The sequence below is a fragment of the Oryza glaberrima genome, chromosome 11, assembly GCF_000147395.1.
Source record: "Oryza glaberrima chromosome 11, OglaRS2, whole genome shotgun sequence".
Lineage (NCBI taxonomy): Eukaryota > Viridiplantae > Streptophyta > Magnoliopsida > Poales > Poaceae > Oryza > Oryza glaberrima.
The window spans coordinates 26,000,186-26,018,265 of NC_068336.1; the positions used below are offsets into that span (position 1 = coordinate 26,000,186).

General features: G+C 42.7%; 1 protein-coding gene and 1 pseudogene across 1 annotated transcript; both read left to right on the top strand.

Moving 5' to 3' along the window:
• The first annotated feature begins 6,118 nt into the window (after nucleotides 1-6,118).
• LOC127755109 (probable beta-D-xylosidase 2) lies at nucleotides 6,119-9,163 on the top strand. Its single transcript, XM_052280748.1, has 4 exons — nucleotides 6,119-6,659; nucleotides 6,740-7,709; nucleotides 7,915-8,259; nucleotides 8,342-9,163. Exons 1-4 carry the CDS (start codon nucleotides 6,150-6,152, stop codon nucleotides 8,962-8,964), a joined length of 2,448 nt encoding a protein of 815 aa, XP_052136708.1. The 5' UTR covers nucleotides 6,119-6,149; the 3' UTR covers nucleotides 8,965-9,163.
• Nucleotides 9,164-12,154: 2,991 nt separating this feature from the next.
• On the top strand, nucleotides 12,155-16,219 carry LOC127755887 (disease resistance protein Pik-2-like; annotated as a pseudogene).
• The last annotated feature ends 1,861 nt before the right edge of the window (nucleotides 16,220-18,080 follow it).

An 18,080-nucleotide genomic window follows, 5' to 3' on the forward strand; every position in this document is an offset into this window, starting at 1 on the left:
ATGCTCAAGGTCGGTAATGTAAAATGCATGCTCAAAGTTGGAAATGGAAGTTTGTATAGTAGAGTATACTAGTACAGTTTCCGGATTCCAGATGAGCGACTAAAGTTTCTTATGACAATCGTTATATATATGTATGAACCGTACCGTACTTGCTTGCACACCAATATTATGTATCATATAAAAAGTGTAAACATGCATGTTACTATTATCCAATAGGCATGAACAGCATAAAAAAACAAAGCGCAGCATCGTTCGATTCTCAATGATGTGAAGTTATTTTCTTAATAAAAAAGGCAAAATCCTTTCATGTCATTTTCATTAGATAGAGAAAAGGCTTTTCTTTTTCCAACCGAGTTATGGAAGGTAAGCAAGAGTAGACATCGAGACGTTTACAATTGAATTCCGGCATGCCTTGTGTGTTTGCGCTTGTCTGAAATAACCGCCAAAAATCATGATAGACCTCCTCCTCTGGCTGCCACCGCCACGCCTCCCCACATGGCCGCATCTCCTCCTCCTCCGGTGGCCATCGCTGCACGCCGTCCCTTCTCCCTGCCGGCCACTGCCCTTCTCCTGAGCGCCACTGCCGGATCTCGATCGCCGGCGCTACTCCGGGGGGACCCGCCGCCATCCGGGTCGATCTGTTCCGCCCACCGCCGTTGCCGACCCCCTTTTATTGCCCCGGCTTCCTCCTTCAGCTCGCTGCTCTCGCCGGCAGGCGTCCTCACCATCGGAAGAGGAGAGGAGAGGGGAGAGAGATGAAGAGAGGGGAGATGGGGAGAGAGAGTAAGGAGGAGAGGGGAGTGTGAAGGACAGGTGGGGCTGGGCCCCACCTTTCTTAATTTTTTTGTGTAACTAACATGTGGGTCCACGGGTTTTATTATTTTTCTGAGATAGAATTGCCACGTAAGCGCCACGTCGATGCCACATGGGACGAAGATCTAGTCAAACTAGCTACATAGGCGTCACACTAGCCAAAACCGCCTTCTAACCCATCGAGGGACCTCTTTTGCACCGGTTTTGACAGTTGAAGGACGGGTTGTATCTGGTTTTGGGTTGAAGGATGAAAATCGGATTCGGTGTAAAGTTAAGGGACCTCAGATGAACTTATTCATGTAGGTACTACACATGACTACAGCCCAATCTGGTCCGAGAGGAGTAAAAGCCCACAGCGGCCCAACCAAATCGATACGAAATGTTATCCTTTCACGTTAATACGTATATTATTCTGTTATCCAGCAACAAACAACAATATTTTTTTTTCTGTTGTTTAGATTTTTATATCTGTTCTTATCTATTCTCATACCATCTCCCTATAGGTACGTCCATTTTGCATGAAAAAAAAATCATTCTATTCGTTCAGCACCAACGATCAGCAACAATGGCGTACTCTTCTTCTCCTTCCCATTACACCTCCTCCTCATACCCTTCGCTATAGCCGCCTCCTCCCTCTTCTATAAGAAAATCAGCCGTGTATATGGGCACATGTTTCAGTACGGCCATATAACTCTACATTTAGTTTTGCTCCAATAGCTCATAGTCATAGCTATTAACTAATATCTAAAATGGGCAAAAACCTTTCTATATGGGTAAGCTATCAAACTATGGAATCTAATAAAATCATACACAATGAAGCTGTTAGATTATATTGGTAGCTAGTACAGTTTCCAGATTCCGGAAGAGCGACTAAAGTTTCTTATGACAATCGTTATATATATATGTATGAACATAACTTTCTGACACACCAATGTTATGTATCATATAAAAAGTGTAAACATGCATGTTACTATCATCCAATAGGCATGAACAGCATAAAAAACAAAGCACAACATCGTTCGATTCTCAATGGTACGAAGTTATTTTCTTAATAAAAAACGCAAAAGCCTTTCATGTCATTTCCATTAGATAGAGAAAATGCTTTTCTTTTTCCAACCAAGTTCCAGAAGGTAAGCAAGGGTAGACACATAGACGTCTACAATTGAATTCCGGCACGCCTTGTGCATTTGCGCTTGTCTGAAATAACTGCCAAAAATCATGATAGGACCAAATTGCCCTTAGGTAATGTACAAGATTTGGGCTTTACGACATATGAAAGGTTGGGCTCCTACAATCTGATGATTAGTTAAGAAAAAGTCATTTTTGTCTCCCTCAACTACAAACACTAGTTTCATCCGTACCCCCTCCCTTTGCTGTCGTATAAAAGCAGGTGTAGAGGCTCTCTTAACTGTTAAAACCAAGTCAATTTACCTCCTTCGATGGTTTTATGCTTTATGGCATGTTGATATGGTCTTTAATTTAGGTGGTACTACCGTAATATATAGTAACTTATTAAAATAATAGAAAAAGAAGCCTCCACGTTCGTTCTCACGGCCTAGAAATTCTCATATTAATCGGAGAAAAAGAAAAACAGGGTCCATATAGAAATACAGTTTAAAAATAGCTGAAATTAGGAATTAATAAATAAGGAATATTGGAAGAGGAGACTAGAGTTCATACATGTATACAATTTAGAATTAATGGAAATTCGTAATTAAAAGTAGATGTTAGAGTTATTATAAAAATTGAAGATGTTTTTGCCGGTGTTTTGGTACGTCATCCGTATTTGAGTCGGTTTCTAAATTTGTTCGTTTTTTGAATTACAGATCCGTGTTTGAGTTGGATTTTAAGTTTGTTTCCTTTTGGAAGTATAAAAGGAGCGTACAAGAAATCTTTTGAAAAATCTCTCATGCTAACTTGAGATGAAATACGGACTACTAATTGCAGCTTATGATTTTCTAAAAAAATATCCAATCGAATTCTCACTGTGAATTTTACCCTAACTAAACTGTATAACAATAATAAAATTAAAATAGCATTTACCCGTTGCAACGCACTGGCATTTTTCTAGTATAAATACAATTTAGAAATAAATAAAATTCGAAATTAAAAAAGGAATATTGAAAGAAGAGTATAGAGTCCATATAGAAATATAATTTATAAATAACTAAAATTCCGAATTAAGAAGATAAGGAATATTAGAAGAAGAACATAGAGTCCATATAGAAATTTAGAATTAATTAAAATTTAGAATAAAATAATAAAATTAAACTACAGTTTAGAGTCCGTATAAAAATACAATTTACAAATAACTAAAATTCGAAATTAAATAAAATGTTGAAAGAAAATACCAGAGTCCATATCTATATCTATATATATATACCTAATAAAAAATACGTAAGCCTTCCGTATTTTTTTCGTCCGTAAAAAAATTTCGCCCAGGCCGAGGTTAAAAATAATTGTCCGTCTCCGATTTTTTATCTGTTGTCCTCACGCGAAAAAAAAAAAAATCATCCGTTCACGCACGCACGTGCTCGCTCGGAGTTGGGTCCGCGTTACGCGTTTCCTCTGCACCCAGCGTCGCTGCTGATCTTTTCTCTGGGCCAGCTGGGCCATCTGCCCACAGCCCCCAACTGCAAGTCTAACACACCTCCTCAACCGGCACCAACATGAGCCAAACTGCCCTAGCCATCACACAAGCTTGTGCATGACGCGATTATCAGTGCGTGCAGCCATGCACATGCGTGAACACGGTGAAATGATATTCATTAGATGATTTCAAAAATAAAATTCTTCTATACTCTTTCTATTTTTATTTTTTTCATAATTTAATATAAATCTTTTCACCCAATATCTCAGACCATATGAAAATTGGCTCTTCTCTGAGCATAGTGTTGATTCTCCCTATCATCAAGGTTGACTCTAAATTCTAAATTCTCTTGTTCATTCTTAGTCACCAGGCCATCGGATCCAACCACCTAGCGCAGGTAAGCCACGAGACGAGTAACAAGGCAAGGTGAGCGGGGCTCAGCGAAGTGGTATGAGAAGCTAGCCGAGGCGATGCTACGTTGTTTGTTTTTACTTTTCTTTCTTTTCTATACTCTGGTTTTACTAACTTATCATGGTAAAAATAAATTTAATGAGATATTCTACATGATGTATAAGTAGATTTTATAAAATTTATCGACCCGTGCATTTTTTTTATATAACTTTTGTGTTGTGCTTTCTTTTCCTGAAGCATTTTTGGCTATTAATTGATTGTTTTTCACTGATTCACTGCCTGTGTATGTAATAGATTTTATTAAAATTTAGATAATAAAATAGCACACATCTTTTTATTAAAACCAACAAGGGTGGGTTTAATTCACCATCCCAGGCTTATCAGGTCCATGGAGTGATTTCAGCCAATTCCTTGTGGTGAATACGAATCATTAGACCAAGTAACAGTACGTAAATTGACCTTCAGATCTCTATCATATGTTTCATCTATCACGTGTACTAGACCCACGACAAACATTTTTAAAACAATTCTCCCCAAATCCCATGTCAATCATCTGTCTCACCACTATCGTATAAGTAAAGAAAAAACAAATCATACAATAAATAGGAATAATATACATATAATTTGGATATCCCGTTGCAAGGCACGGGCATATTTGCTAGTAGGTATACAATTTATAAGTAACTGAAATTCTAAATTAAAAAATAAATAATGTTGAAAGATGAGTTTAGAGTCCACATAAAAATACAATTAGAAATAATAAAAATCCATTTTTTTTTCAAAAAATGGAATATGGAAAGAAGAGCCTAGAGTCTATATAGAAATATAATTCACAAATAACGAAAATCTGAAATTAGAAAAATAAGAAATATTAGAAGAGGAGTCTAGAGGCCATATAGGAGTATAATTGAGAAATAAGTCAATTAACTGAAATTAAGAGTAAATTGCGTTGACGGTATAATAACTTGGCAGGTGGGTGCGATTAGGTGCAAAAACTTGAAAACCGAGCGTAGCGGTACAATAACTTGGCTAGTGGGTGCGCTCATGGTGCAAAAGTTGCCACGGCATTGTTCCACATCAGCGAAAGTGCCACATTAGATTGACGCGAAAGACCTATCTCATTTTATAGAAAACTCCTTAATATGATTTCTTGACGTACAAATATCTCCCTTCATCTTTCTTACGTGATCCTGATCATGGCGCCGCCGGTGTTGCCAAACCTGTAGGACGTCGAGGTCACCTGCTCGGTGACCTCGGGCTGCTCCGTCGACGCCGCGGCGGGCGGCGGCAGAGCCTATCTTTCCAATCTTTCTACCAAACAATGGGAAAACAGATACATCTGAAGAAGTGATTGTAATATAAAAGTTACTATGGACTTTTCTGTAAAATGAGATGGTCAATGCTAATGTGGCACTTTCACTGAGGTGGAACAATGGCGTGGCAACTTTTGCACCATGAGCGCACCCACCTAGCCAAGTTATTGTACCGCTACGCTCGGTTTTCAAGTTTTTACACCTAATCGCACCTACCTACTAAGTTCTTGTACCGTCAACACAATTTACTCTGAAATTAAATTTTAAAATAAGAAATATAGTAATAAAATTTATAAATAATAGAAATTTAGAATTAAAAAAATAAAAATATTGGAAGATAAGTCTAAAATCCATATAGAAATACAATTTATAAATAACTAAACTTCGATATTAAAAATAACAGATAACTATACGTATATACAGATACAATATGAATATTACACATCAGTAGTTTTGTAAATTTAGTGTAAATTTTAAAATTATATTGTTATTTTAATAGTAAATAAGAAAATATCTATTATATAAGAGATCACTATACTAATTACAATAAATAAAACTAGTGAGACCTCCGTATCACAGCAAATTTCTTTATCGTCTACCTTTTTCCCTTTCCTCTCTCCAAGGTGCAGCGGCGTCGAACTCAAGATGCAACACACAGCCACCTCCTCCCCAGTCGGTTCTCAAAAAGAAACTCCTCCCCAGTAACCAAGCTGTGCGCCACACTGGCGTGTAGTACGACCACAGCCCAATCTGGCCCGCGAGGAGTAAAGCCCGCAGCGGCCTAACCGATATGTTATCCTTTCACGTTGGTACGCATATTATTCATATTATTCTGTTATCCACATCGATAAACAACCATATTTTTTCTGTTGTTTAGATGTTTATGTTTGTTTCACGGTTTGTTTATCCTATCTAATCTATTCTCATACCATCTCCCCTATATATACGTACGCTCCATTTTGCATGAAAATAAATCACTCTCAATCCACCGAAACACCACGTAGAGTAGCTAGCTGGCGAGAATGGCGTCCTCTTCTTCACCATCTCATCTACACCTCCTCATACTCTTCTTCGCCATAGCCGCCTTCTCCTTGTCCACCGCGACCTCCACGCGCGCCTCGCCGGCCGACACTGCCGTCGGCGGCGGCGCCTCCAAGGTGTACACAAAGGTGTGCGACGCGGCTAGGTTCGCCGGCCTGGACCTGAACATGACGGAGTTCCGCTACTGCGACGCGTCGCTGCCGTACGCCGACCGTGTCCGGGACCTCATCGGAAGGATGACCGTGGAGGAGAAGGTCGGCGCCCTCGGCGACTGGACCGACGGCGCCGCCCGCATCGGCCTGCCGGCGTACAGGTGGTGGTCGGAGGCGCTGCACGGCCTCTCCAGCACCGGCCCCACCACCAAGTTCGACGACCTCGCCACGCCGCACCTCCACTCCGGCGTCTCCGCCGTCTACAACGCCACCGTCTTCGCCAACGTCATCAACAGCGCCGCCTCCTTCAACGAGACCCTCTGGAAATCCATCGGCCAGGTTAGTTACAATTTTCATCGATCATCTCTTCATTTCAATCTATAGATACAAATCTATATGAATTTTGTTCAAATTTGTAGGCTGTGTCGACGGAGGCAAGGGCGATGTACAACATGGGGAAGGGAGGGCTGACGTACTGGAGCCCCAACATCAACGTGGTGCGCGACCCGAGGTGGGGGAGAGCTCTGGAGACGCCCGGCGAGGACCCGTACGTCGTCGGCCGCTACGCCGTCAACTTCGTCCGCGGCATGCAGGACATCCCCGGGCACGAGGCGGTCGCCGCCGGCGGCGACCCGAACACGCGGCCGCTGAAGACGTCGGCGTGCTGCAAGCACTACGCCGCCTACGACCTCGACGACTGGCACAACCACACGCGGTTCGAGTTCGACGCGCGCGTCGACGAGCGCGACATGGTGGAGACGTTCCAGCGGCCGTTCGAGATGTGCGTCCGCGACGGCGACGTGAGCAGCGTCATGTGCTCGTACAACCGCGTCAACGGCATCCCGGCGTGCGCCGACGCGCGCCTCCTGTCGCAGACCATCCGCCGCGACTGGGGCCTCCACGGCTACATCGTCTCCGACTGCGACGCCGTCCGCGTCATGACCGACAACACCACCTGGCTCGGCTACACCGGCGCCGAGGCCAGCGCCGCCGCGCTCAAGGCGGGGCTCGACCTCGACTGCGGCGAGAGCTGGAAGAACGACACCGACGGCCACCCGCTCATGGACTTCCTCACCACCTACGGCATGGAGGCCGTCAACAAGGGCAAGATGAGGGAGTCCGACATTGACAACGCCCTCACCAACCAGTACATGACGCTCATGAGGCTCGGCTACTTCGACGACATCGCCCAGTACTCCTCCCTCGGCAGGCAGGACATCTGCACCGACCAACACAAGAGCCTCGCCCTCGACGGCGCACGCCAGGGCATCGTCCTCCTCAAGAACGACAACAAGCTGCTGCCGCTCGAAGCCAACAAGGTTGGCTTCGTCAATGTCCGTGGCCCTCATGTCCAGGCCCCTGAGAAGATCATGGATGGAGACTACACAGGTACGTAGGTCGTCAAATGCAAAAATTCTCACTTATGTTACTGTTCATGGTCCGACAATGCATCATGTTACTGAACATTATTGATTGATACTTTTTTTTTCATTGTTGAAATGCTTGACAAACCTTGATGTTACTACTGTTCATGATCCGACAATGGCTCAATCAATTACAGAAAAATGTTACTGAATACTACTTTGAAATGCAGGTCCTCCGTGCCGATACGTGACGCCGCGCCAAGGTGTAAGCAAGTATGTGAGGTTTTCGCATCGCGCCAACACTACCATCTACTTCGGAGGCCTAAACCTCAACATTGAGAGGGAGGGCAACGACAGGGAGGACATTCTCCTGCCCAAGAACCAGACAGAGGAGATCATCCGTGTCGCCAAGGCGTCGCCGAACCCGATCATCCTTGTCATCTTGTCAGGAGGAGGCATCGACGTCTCCTTCGCGCAGAACAACCCCAAGATCGGCGCCATCCTCTGGGCTGGGTACCCTGGTGGTGAAGGAGGCAATGCCATTGCAGATGTCATCTTTGGAAAACACAATCCAAGTAATTCAGAATGCAAATCACATGACTATTTTATACTTTTGACAGACCAAATCTCAAAATCAAATGTTCTTTGATTGAACAGGTGGAAGGCTGCCATTGACATGGTTCAAGAACAAGTACATCTACCAGCTACCCATGACATCCATGGATCTCCGGCCGGTGAAGAAGCACGGCTACCCTGGAAGGACATACAAGTTCTACAATGGCCCGGACGTGCTCTACCCGTTCGGCTACGGCCTCAGCTACACCAAGTTCCTCTACGAGATGGGCACCAACGGCACCGCCCTCACCGTCCCCGTCGCCGGCGGCCACTGCAAGAAGCTCAGCTACAAGTCCGGCGTGTCGTCGGCCGCACCGGCGTGCCCGGCGATCAACGTGAACGGGCACGCGTGCACCGAGACCGTCAGCTTCAACGTGAGCGTCACCAACGGCGGCGACACGGGCGGCAGCCACCCGGTGATCGTGTTCAGCAAGCCGCCGGCGGAGGTGGACGACGCGCCGATCAAGCAGGTGGTGGCGTTCAGGAGCGTGTTCGTCCCGGCGTGGAGCACGGTGAGCGTGAGCTTCGAGCTCAACGTGTGCAAGGCGTTCGGCATCGTGGAGAAGACGGCCTACACCGTCGTGCCCTCCGGCGTCAGCACCGTCCTCGTCGAGAACGTCGACTCGTCGGTGTCTTTCCCAGTCAAGATCAGCTTCTCTGTTTAGATATTATTCAGGTTTCTGTTTAGATTCTTTTAGGTAATGAGTTGTTTGTTTTTAGATTTTATTTTTCCCTCTGAACTGTCGCATACTGTCATACGTTTAGATCGAGTCGTACTCCAAAAAATTGGAGTGTTAAGTATCAATATGTTTTGATTTCCATGTTACCAAGAATTGAAACATGGTTAATTAGAAGTTAAAAGGAAGTTTAGCAGTTTCATATCTCTTCTGTTCTTGAAATGCATGTGATTTACCAACTATAACTAAGATCTGCTGAGCGTATCAATGACACCGTCGTGCCGTCCGGCGTCAGCACCGTACGTCCGCATCGAACGGCGACTCATCGATCGGTGCCTTTCCCAGTCAGCATGCTGAATATATACCTATCTTTTCTAGGCTCCAATATTCAGCATGCTGAGTATGCCTATCTTTTCTAGGCCTTCGATTTTACCAAGAGTCGTTGAGTCCCTCCGTGAACATTTCCTGAAAATTATATATTTTCTTTGATGCTCGCATGCATTTTCCTGGAACTAATTTTCTCTGTTCTGAAACTTGCATAAAACCTCCTGGGGAGACTTTTCAGTATTGTAGCACAACAAAGTTACTTGAGAAAAATAATACTCCTTTAATATATATGACGCCGTTTATTTTTGAGATACATTTGACCATTCGTCATAACAAAAATATTATATAATTATTATTTATTTTACTATGACTTGATTTATTATCAAATGTTCTGTAAGCATGATTTAAATATTTTTATATTTGTATAAAAAATTGAATAAGACAAATGGTCAAACGTTGATAAAAAGTCAATGGCGTCATATATTAAAAAGAGGAGGGAGTATAATAATCTAATGCACTTCGTAATTAAATGCAAGCCTGGGAAAAGTTTTGTTTTGCTTCGAGCTAGGTGATCAGGGCATCATCATACTATTCATGTACTTACATTACTATGTGGGCTAAACAGAGTCTTGTGTGTGTGTATCACTTCCTTTTTTTTCTTTCCACTTAGAGGAGCTAATCCCAGCTAGTAGCTTGTATATACCACTTTTAAAATAAACAACGACGAGCATGTTGACATTACTTTTGCTAATTATGGCTAGATCATTGTCGGCACTCTGCACTACTTTTTGTCTAAGAGCTGATGTATGCATGGAAATATTGTCCCAGTGATATTGATTGGTGTCTCATTTCCGACCCTCCGGTAGAAAAGGCAAACCTTTTAGATAGTGCTAGTAGAGACCAGTTACAGAGGGGTTATCTCTAATGGTCGGTAGTCATAACCAATTACAGGGCATCTGTAATGGTTCATGACTATCACCTGCTAGAGATGACCTCTCATTTATGGTTCATGACTACCATCCAATAATAAAGATGGCCTCTCATTTACAACAGGTCACATGTATGAACTATCGTAGATTATATATATCTATATATCTAAGAACCATATCCATAACTGGTGAGTAGATCGAATATATCTACGTTATGGATCTATATATCTACCTTCACTGGAGGCTAAAAATTCCCACATTAATCAGATAAAGAAAAAAGATCTTAACCGTTAGATCATGGTAGGTTCGTATTATTAACGATATAGATTGATTGATATAGTTCAATACATAATATATATAACTATATCTATAGAAATCTAAGTTAAAAGTTGTATATGAAATCTAAGCCTACAGAAAATAAAATCTAATAGTTGTATATGAAATCTAGAGCTTACAGAAATAGAAGCTATGAAATCCAAATATACTTTTACAGTTCTACATATAATGGTACCTATATAAATAAATTTCAGATCTATATATTAAATCTAACTCTACGTGAATTATCTAGCTCCGCGCAAAACTGCATAGGGCAAACCACTAGTTCCTTTAGTGGGGCCTGAACTATATTAATTAATGATTCATTTGGAAAAGTGGGGGCAGGGGTGTTGATAGTCTACTCCCTTGAAGAATTATTCTGTTACTGGAGTTGATAGATGGATAATTAATAATTAAATAAATACTAAAGTCAAGAAGATGCTGTCCTTGTTTTCATTATTTTAGGACTGGTATCCTTGGTTGAGTCTATGTTTTGTCCCATTCTTTTCTAGCTTACTGTTGATGGATTATGCGCAGATTAATTCGTATCACACTTTCAAGAGTACGATTTCTTTAAAAGCATTGTACATCAGCATTGCTTAGGTAACTTGTTGTAAACTATTTATTAACTTTATAATATGACATTCGATCAGTTCCCCTATAAGCAATTGTCCATATATAAACCATTTCAAACAGGTTAACATGCTAGCAGCTGCTTGGTTCACTCATCATATTTCCTCCAACGTGCCTGCCTGTGGCCGGCTCATTGTAACATCCCTACTGCCAAAAAAAAAATGTTATCATATTGAGTGGTCGAGCCGAGTAGATCTGTTGGAGCTGGAGACCCTCATGTTGAGGTAACTTTAATTTGTTTAGTCCATCTTTTGTCAAGAAATTTGGTTCTATGAGAATTTCCTACTTCCCCCCAAAAAATGAACGATTATATTTAATCTTTCTTGATTGCATTTATCTGCCCCAAGAACAGATCTTTCGGAAAGGAAGAACAGATGTATGTATGTAGGTACTCCCTCCGTTTTAAAATGTTTGACGCCGTTGACTTTTTAGCACATGTTTGATCGTTCGTCTTATTAAAAAAAATGTGAAATATGTAAAACAATATGGGTACATGAAAGTATATTTAATAATAAATCAAAGGATATAAAAAGAATAAATAATTACTTAAATTTTTTGAATAAGACGAATGGTCAAACACGTACTAAAAAGTCAACGGTATCAAGCATTTTGTAACGGAGGGAGTATTATAAGACGTTTTGGTCTCTCCATCCCTCATCTAGATTCACTAATATTCATATGAATTTGGATACACATATAAAGCACATACATGAATATATGTATAAATCTATTTAAAGCTTAAGATGTTTTATAGTGTGAAACACAGAGGTAGTAGGTAGGTAGCAGTAGCACTAAAAAAGTTGATGCCAAAAAGCAGCAAGCTGAGTGTTTAGCTCGGATGATGACAGGCTCAATGAAAGGCTCTTAAAAGATCAGCTGATCAATGATCAGTACCAAATTGACCCTAACTAGCTAGGAGCTGAGAGAGTGAGGACATCATATTTAGAGTACATACCAAATTGAGCAATCGAAAAATGGAGGTCGCCACAGGGGCGATGGGCAGCTTGCTCTGCAAGCTGGGAGAGTTGCTCAAGGAGGAGTACAACCTGCAAAGGAGCGTGTGTTGGAATTAATGAATGGGCCTTAGCCCACTCAAAGATTAATTCTTTGGAAAATCACAAAAGCCCACCTCATGGGATGGCATGCATGTGGAGTTTAGTACCACCTTGCTTATTCTAGGAGAGGGGGACCTCCTTAAAAGGGAGGATGCCCTCCTAGCCATTTGAAGCATGTGTGGTGGAGAGAAGAGGGGAAACACACGCGCGCTCGCTCGCCTCGTCGGGCCGGCGGCGCGCGTGCACGACGTACGCGTCGAATGGTCCGAAAAATTGGCTCCTCATCCTTGCGCAGATGCAGCCTCCTTTTGCAGTTTTGTTTTGCTGCAAATTCGGATTCGTTTTTGTTTTGGAAACGTTCCGAAAAATCCGGTGCGTGCAAACGGCATGGAGTCCGGATAAGTTACGCGCGACTTATCCGGTTCGGTTACGCGCAGTAGAGATCGTGCGGGCGCCCTGATCAAGCGACCCTTCTCTATATAAATCGACCCGCCGTCTTCACGCAACACACGCGAAATCAATCTAGGGTTTGCCTCCTACTCTGTACTGCGCCGTCAACTCGACTACTCCATCTCGCTCGCCGGCGTGCACCGGCGATCGGGAGAGCAGGTCTCCGGAACCTCTGCCTTCGACGTCCTGCATCGGGAGAAGGCGGCAATAAGGTTTTTGGTAAGCGCTTCGCGCGACTGCTCCCTGTTCGTTCGTGACGGCTCGTCTTCCTCTTCGCTCGCGTGTTTCGTGCCTTCGTAGACGCTTGCAAAAAGTTTCGACCAAGCAGCCGGTCTGTCCGTCAACTCGGTACGTGTTCAATATGTTGCGCATATTTGATCTGTTCATGTTATACTGTGTAGTTTACATGTGTAGATCTAATGATGCGTTCATGCTAGTTTTAATCTGTAATGTCATGATTTATTTATGGAATAGATTAAATCATTATATGCCTATAATCTCAGCAGCGTGAAGAAAGACATCAAGTTCCTTTCAAGAGAGCTGCCGATGATGCACGCTGCTCTCCGCATGGTAGGCGAGGTGCCACTCGATCAGCTAGACGATCAAGTCAAGATATCGGCACGTGAGGTCCAGGAGCTGTCCTATGACATGGAGGACATCGCCGACACCTTCAAGGTGCACATCGAGCAGGGCTCTGAGCAAACTGACCTAGGGTGCTCCGAAGGGTTCATTAGGAAGATGGTGAACTTGTTCAAGAAGGGCAGATCCTGCCACCAAATTGCCAATGAGATCAAAGACATTAAGGATCGTGTCAAGGAGGTGGCAGAACGGCGTGATAGGTACAAGGTTGAAAGCATTTTTGCTAGTTATACACAAGCCACGGCCACTATCGACCCTCGTCTAACAGCTCTATTCAAGAAGGTCACTGAGCTCATTGGCATAAATGGGGCAAGGGACATGCTAATCAGGAGGCTCTCCAAAGGTGCTGGTGCATTCGAGGAGAAACTCAAGATTGTCTCTATCGTTGGAGTTGGAGGATTGGGCAAGACAACTCTTGCCAAAGCTGTATATGACATGCTAGTACTTGGTGAGCAATTCGATTGTTGTGCTTTTGCTCCTTTGGGTCGAAACCCTGACATGAAAAGATTTTTCAAGGACATTCTTCTTGAACTTGACAAGCATAAATATATGCACATCACTGCTGTAACATTGGATGAAAGGCAGCTCATCAATGAGCTCCTAGAATTCCTTGATAAAAAGAGGTATGCCTTCTCATCTTCAAGTATATATGTAGATTTGTATTTGGCAAGCATATTTATTATTGAGCATTAGATCATGCACAGCGCAAAATATACAATTTTACTAATATATTCCTGAGTACTGCATTCTCATTCTGATGATAGGTACTTTTTTTCCCGATGATAGGTACCTGATTGTTATTGATGATATATGGGAGACATCAACATGGGATTTGATTAAAAATGCTTTGCCAGATAGTAATTGTGGAAGTAGAATAATAACAACTACTCGTATTTCCAAAGTTGCCAAAAAGGTTGGTGACATTTACAATATACAACCGCTTTCTGATGACAATGCTGAAAAATTATTCTACAACAGAATATTTGGTTTTGATGGAAAATATCCAAGTAATCAGTTGACTAAGGTATCAAAGAAGATTTTGAAGAAATGTGGTGGTATACCATTATCTATCATTACAATAGCTAGTCTTTTGGCCAGTAAACCCAACAATGAATGGTCTAAGGTTTATGACTCTATTGGCTTTGGACAAGAAGACAGCAAGGATGTTCGGAACACAAGAAAGATATTGTCTTTTAGTTATTACGATCTACCTATTCAATTAAGGACTTGCTTATTGCATCTAACCATATTTCCAGAAGATTATTGGATTGAGAAATATCAATTGATTTGGAGGTGGATAGCTGAAGGTTTTGTCCATGAGGAAAAGGGGCTAGTGTTATTTGAGCAAGGGGAGAGATTCCTCGACGAGCTGATAAATAGAAGCTTGATCTAGCCAACAGATCATTGTCGTAGTGGTATTATAGAGGGCTATCGGGTTCATGACATGGTGCTTGATCTCATTCATTCCTTGTCGAGTGAAGATAATTTTTGTACTGTGCTGGATAAGGAACAGGACATGCTTTCACAGAGCAACAATGTTCGTAGGTTAGCCATCCACAAAAGAATTCTAGAGCATAACCCTGAGATGAATGTGCGCATGGCTCAAGTGAGGTCATTCAATGCCTACATGTGTGGTCATATGGATTGTATGCCCCTATGGAGCTTTAAAGTTGTGCGCGTATTAGTCTTAGATTTATGTAATTTTACCGGAAGTACTCATCTTGAGCCTATTGGGAAATTGCTTCACCTCAAGTACCTAGGACTAGTGAACACGACCATTGCCGAGCTCCCGAAGGAGGTTGGGAACCTCATGTTATTGCAGACGCTAGACATATGGCTCACAGGTATAGAAGAACTTCCATCAACCATTGGTAAGCTAAAGCGGTTGATCTGCCTAAGAGCTGACAGCAACACTAGAGTGCCAGCAGGGGTGATAGGGAGCCTGACATCCCTACAGCAACTACGCCTTCACTCTGCTGACAAGTCCCCGAGCGCCGTTGTAGAGCTAGGTAAGTTGGTGGAGCTAAGAGTGCTTGAAATCCACTTCTGCAAGATGGATCAGAACTCACGGAGATCTCTAGTGGAATCCGTGTGCAACCTTCGCAACATACAAGTTCTTGAAGTTCATTATGATCACTCTGGACCTGCAGAGTGGGCGTACCTAGGTAGCAGTTGGGAAGGCTGGGTACCCCATCCACGTCTCCGCCAGTTCTTGCTGAGAGCCATCTCTCTGCCACGACTACCGTTGTGGATCAACTCCTCGCACGTCGCACACCTTTCCTATCTTCAACTAGGAGTGGGCTTTATTGATGTGCAGAATCTACAGACTATTGGGAGGTTGCCAGCGCTTCGTTACCTCTACATATCTAGCCGGATTCCGCTATCTTACGTCGTCGCCGGTGGAGATGGATTGTTTCAAAATCTAAGGCATTGCACGACCAACTTAGAGTTCGTGTTTCAACAGGGAGCAATGCCAATACTTGTGCACCTTGAGTTCAGGGTCAATGTGCTGGGGCACCTGGGCAGGAGGGAGGACCCTGCAGGCTTGGGGTTGGGGCACCTCCCTTTCCTTGAAGTTGTTATCCTGTACCTGCAATGCTCTAATGCCAGCATTGTGGAGGTTGCGGAAGTGGAGGCAGTGCTGAGGAGTGAAGTCCATGTTCATCCCAACCATCCCACCCTTAATTTGAAAAAATACCATTGCCAAGTCCAGCAGGTTTGTACATACTATACGTACAGATGATTGTCAATGTGCAAACTCTGTTTATGCATCATGCATGCTCCGTATATTAGTTTTTCAGTACATATTTTCTCTCTGTTTTGGCCTTAACTTTTATCTCTTGATTTCTTTCTTATTTCTAGCCCGAAGATGATGAAAGCGGTGGATCTGTATAAAAATATTTACTACTCAATGGACTGGGCGAGACCAGTGACCAGTACTGTACATAGGCTGCATTTGTTCAGGTTTGTTTAGCTGTAACAGAATTTTCATTGAACATGGTTCTAAAATTCAGAAGTTGGTAATTCTACAACCAACTGGTATATGCTTGAAGGAATGGCAGTGCAGTTGATGCGTGTAGCTGCAGCCCGCAGGCCCTCAACTATATATTTACTTTTTACAGCAATGTTCTTCTGTTCCATTCCTTACATTCATGATAGTATCATTTTATCATGTATACTGAACAGATGATCAAAGAATGTGTAACTGCAAATTGGAAGACAACTTGCAGACCGTATCAACTTTTTATGAAAGGAAATAAATCCGCCGAATAATCACAACAACGAGGTCATCCCATATAAAGCACTCTTGATGAATAATCACACATTTTTTTTTTGAGAAAATTAGATCCATATAGCAGAAGAAAAACTCTAGTACCAAAAAATAGCATAAAAAATTCCCACTTTCAATGAATAGCACTTCCATCACATTTTTAACTAACGGCGTTAGTTCGGAGTAGAAAATTTAACTCCTTCGCAGCACCCTTCATGTGGAGGGGGAGACGGCGGCGGCAAGCGACGGGCGGAGGGGATTGGAGACGATCCGAGATTGCCTACTTGCTCTATGGTGGCGGCTGGCGGCTTGCTCGATCGACGCTGGCAGCCGGCTCGATAGCAGCGAGTCGTGGCTTGCTTGCAACGGAATTCAGGAGAGTTCGAGTTTGGGGAAGTAAACCCCGAATCCATTCGCCGTTGTCGCGCGTGGTTGTGCTTCCACTATTGCTGGAGCTGCCCGATCGAGCTTCCTGATCACAGGAACGAGGAAGAAGGCAGCAAGGAAATAAAGGACAGAGCGCATGATTCAGCCAAACCATCTCATTACCGTGTGATAAAGGGCATTCTCAATATTTTCTCTCCCCAGCCACGGCTCAATCGTCTTCCCGCATCACCAATGTGACGGAAGTGCTACAAATTGAAGAAAAAATAGTGGATTGTGCTATACATCGAAAGTGGGATTGTTTCTTTGCTATTACTTAATAACCGGGGTGTTTCTTGTGCTATAGATCAAATTTTCTCTATTTTGCGTGTTGTCGTGGGGATTCATCTGATTTTGCGTGGTGTTGTGATTTTTCATATCATTCGAATAATCACAAAAACACGCAAAATTAATGTCTCCGAAGCTTGTTGCTATCCTAGTGATGCCAAAATTTATAAGATGGAACCTCTTTCGGACGATGACTCCAAGAAGCTCTTATAAACAAAGATATTTACTCAAGGGAACAAATGTCCTCATAAATTGAAACAAGTCTCTATAGACATCCTAAAGAAATGTGGTGGGTACTATTAGCAGTCATCACTATAGCTAACCTCTGGCCAGTAATAACAATAGAAGCAAATAGGGTAGCACATGTTTTACTACAAATGGCAATGAGTACTAGATTTCGTGCGGAGTGAAAATTGTGTGCCCTTGCAAGAATCTTAGACTTACTAAACTAGGAGTGTAATCCCTTATTCAAAATTTAATAAAGTTCTATCTTTACCCTTAAAAAAAAGGCGCATATAAAAAGAGAGGATCAATGGTACATTTTGCTCAAATCTATTAGCCGGGGACTCACAAAAGGTAGAAATTTGGATGCTCTTATTCGAGTGAGTCTGCAGGACAAGTACCATATCAACATCACGGTAATTAGAGAAAATATCACTACACCATGCCCCTAGTTTGCTTACTACATATCTGTTAGGAAAGGACCTATATGCTGTCAAATTATTTGTCAGCAAAACTTTTCCCGACAGATAGGGTCTGTCAGGCCAAGTGCTG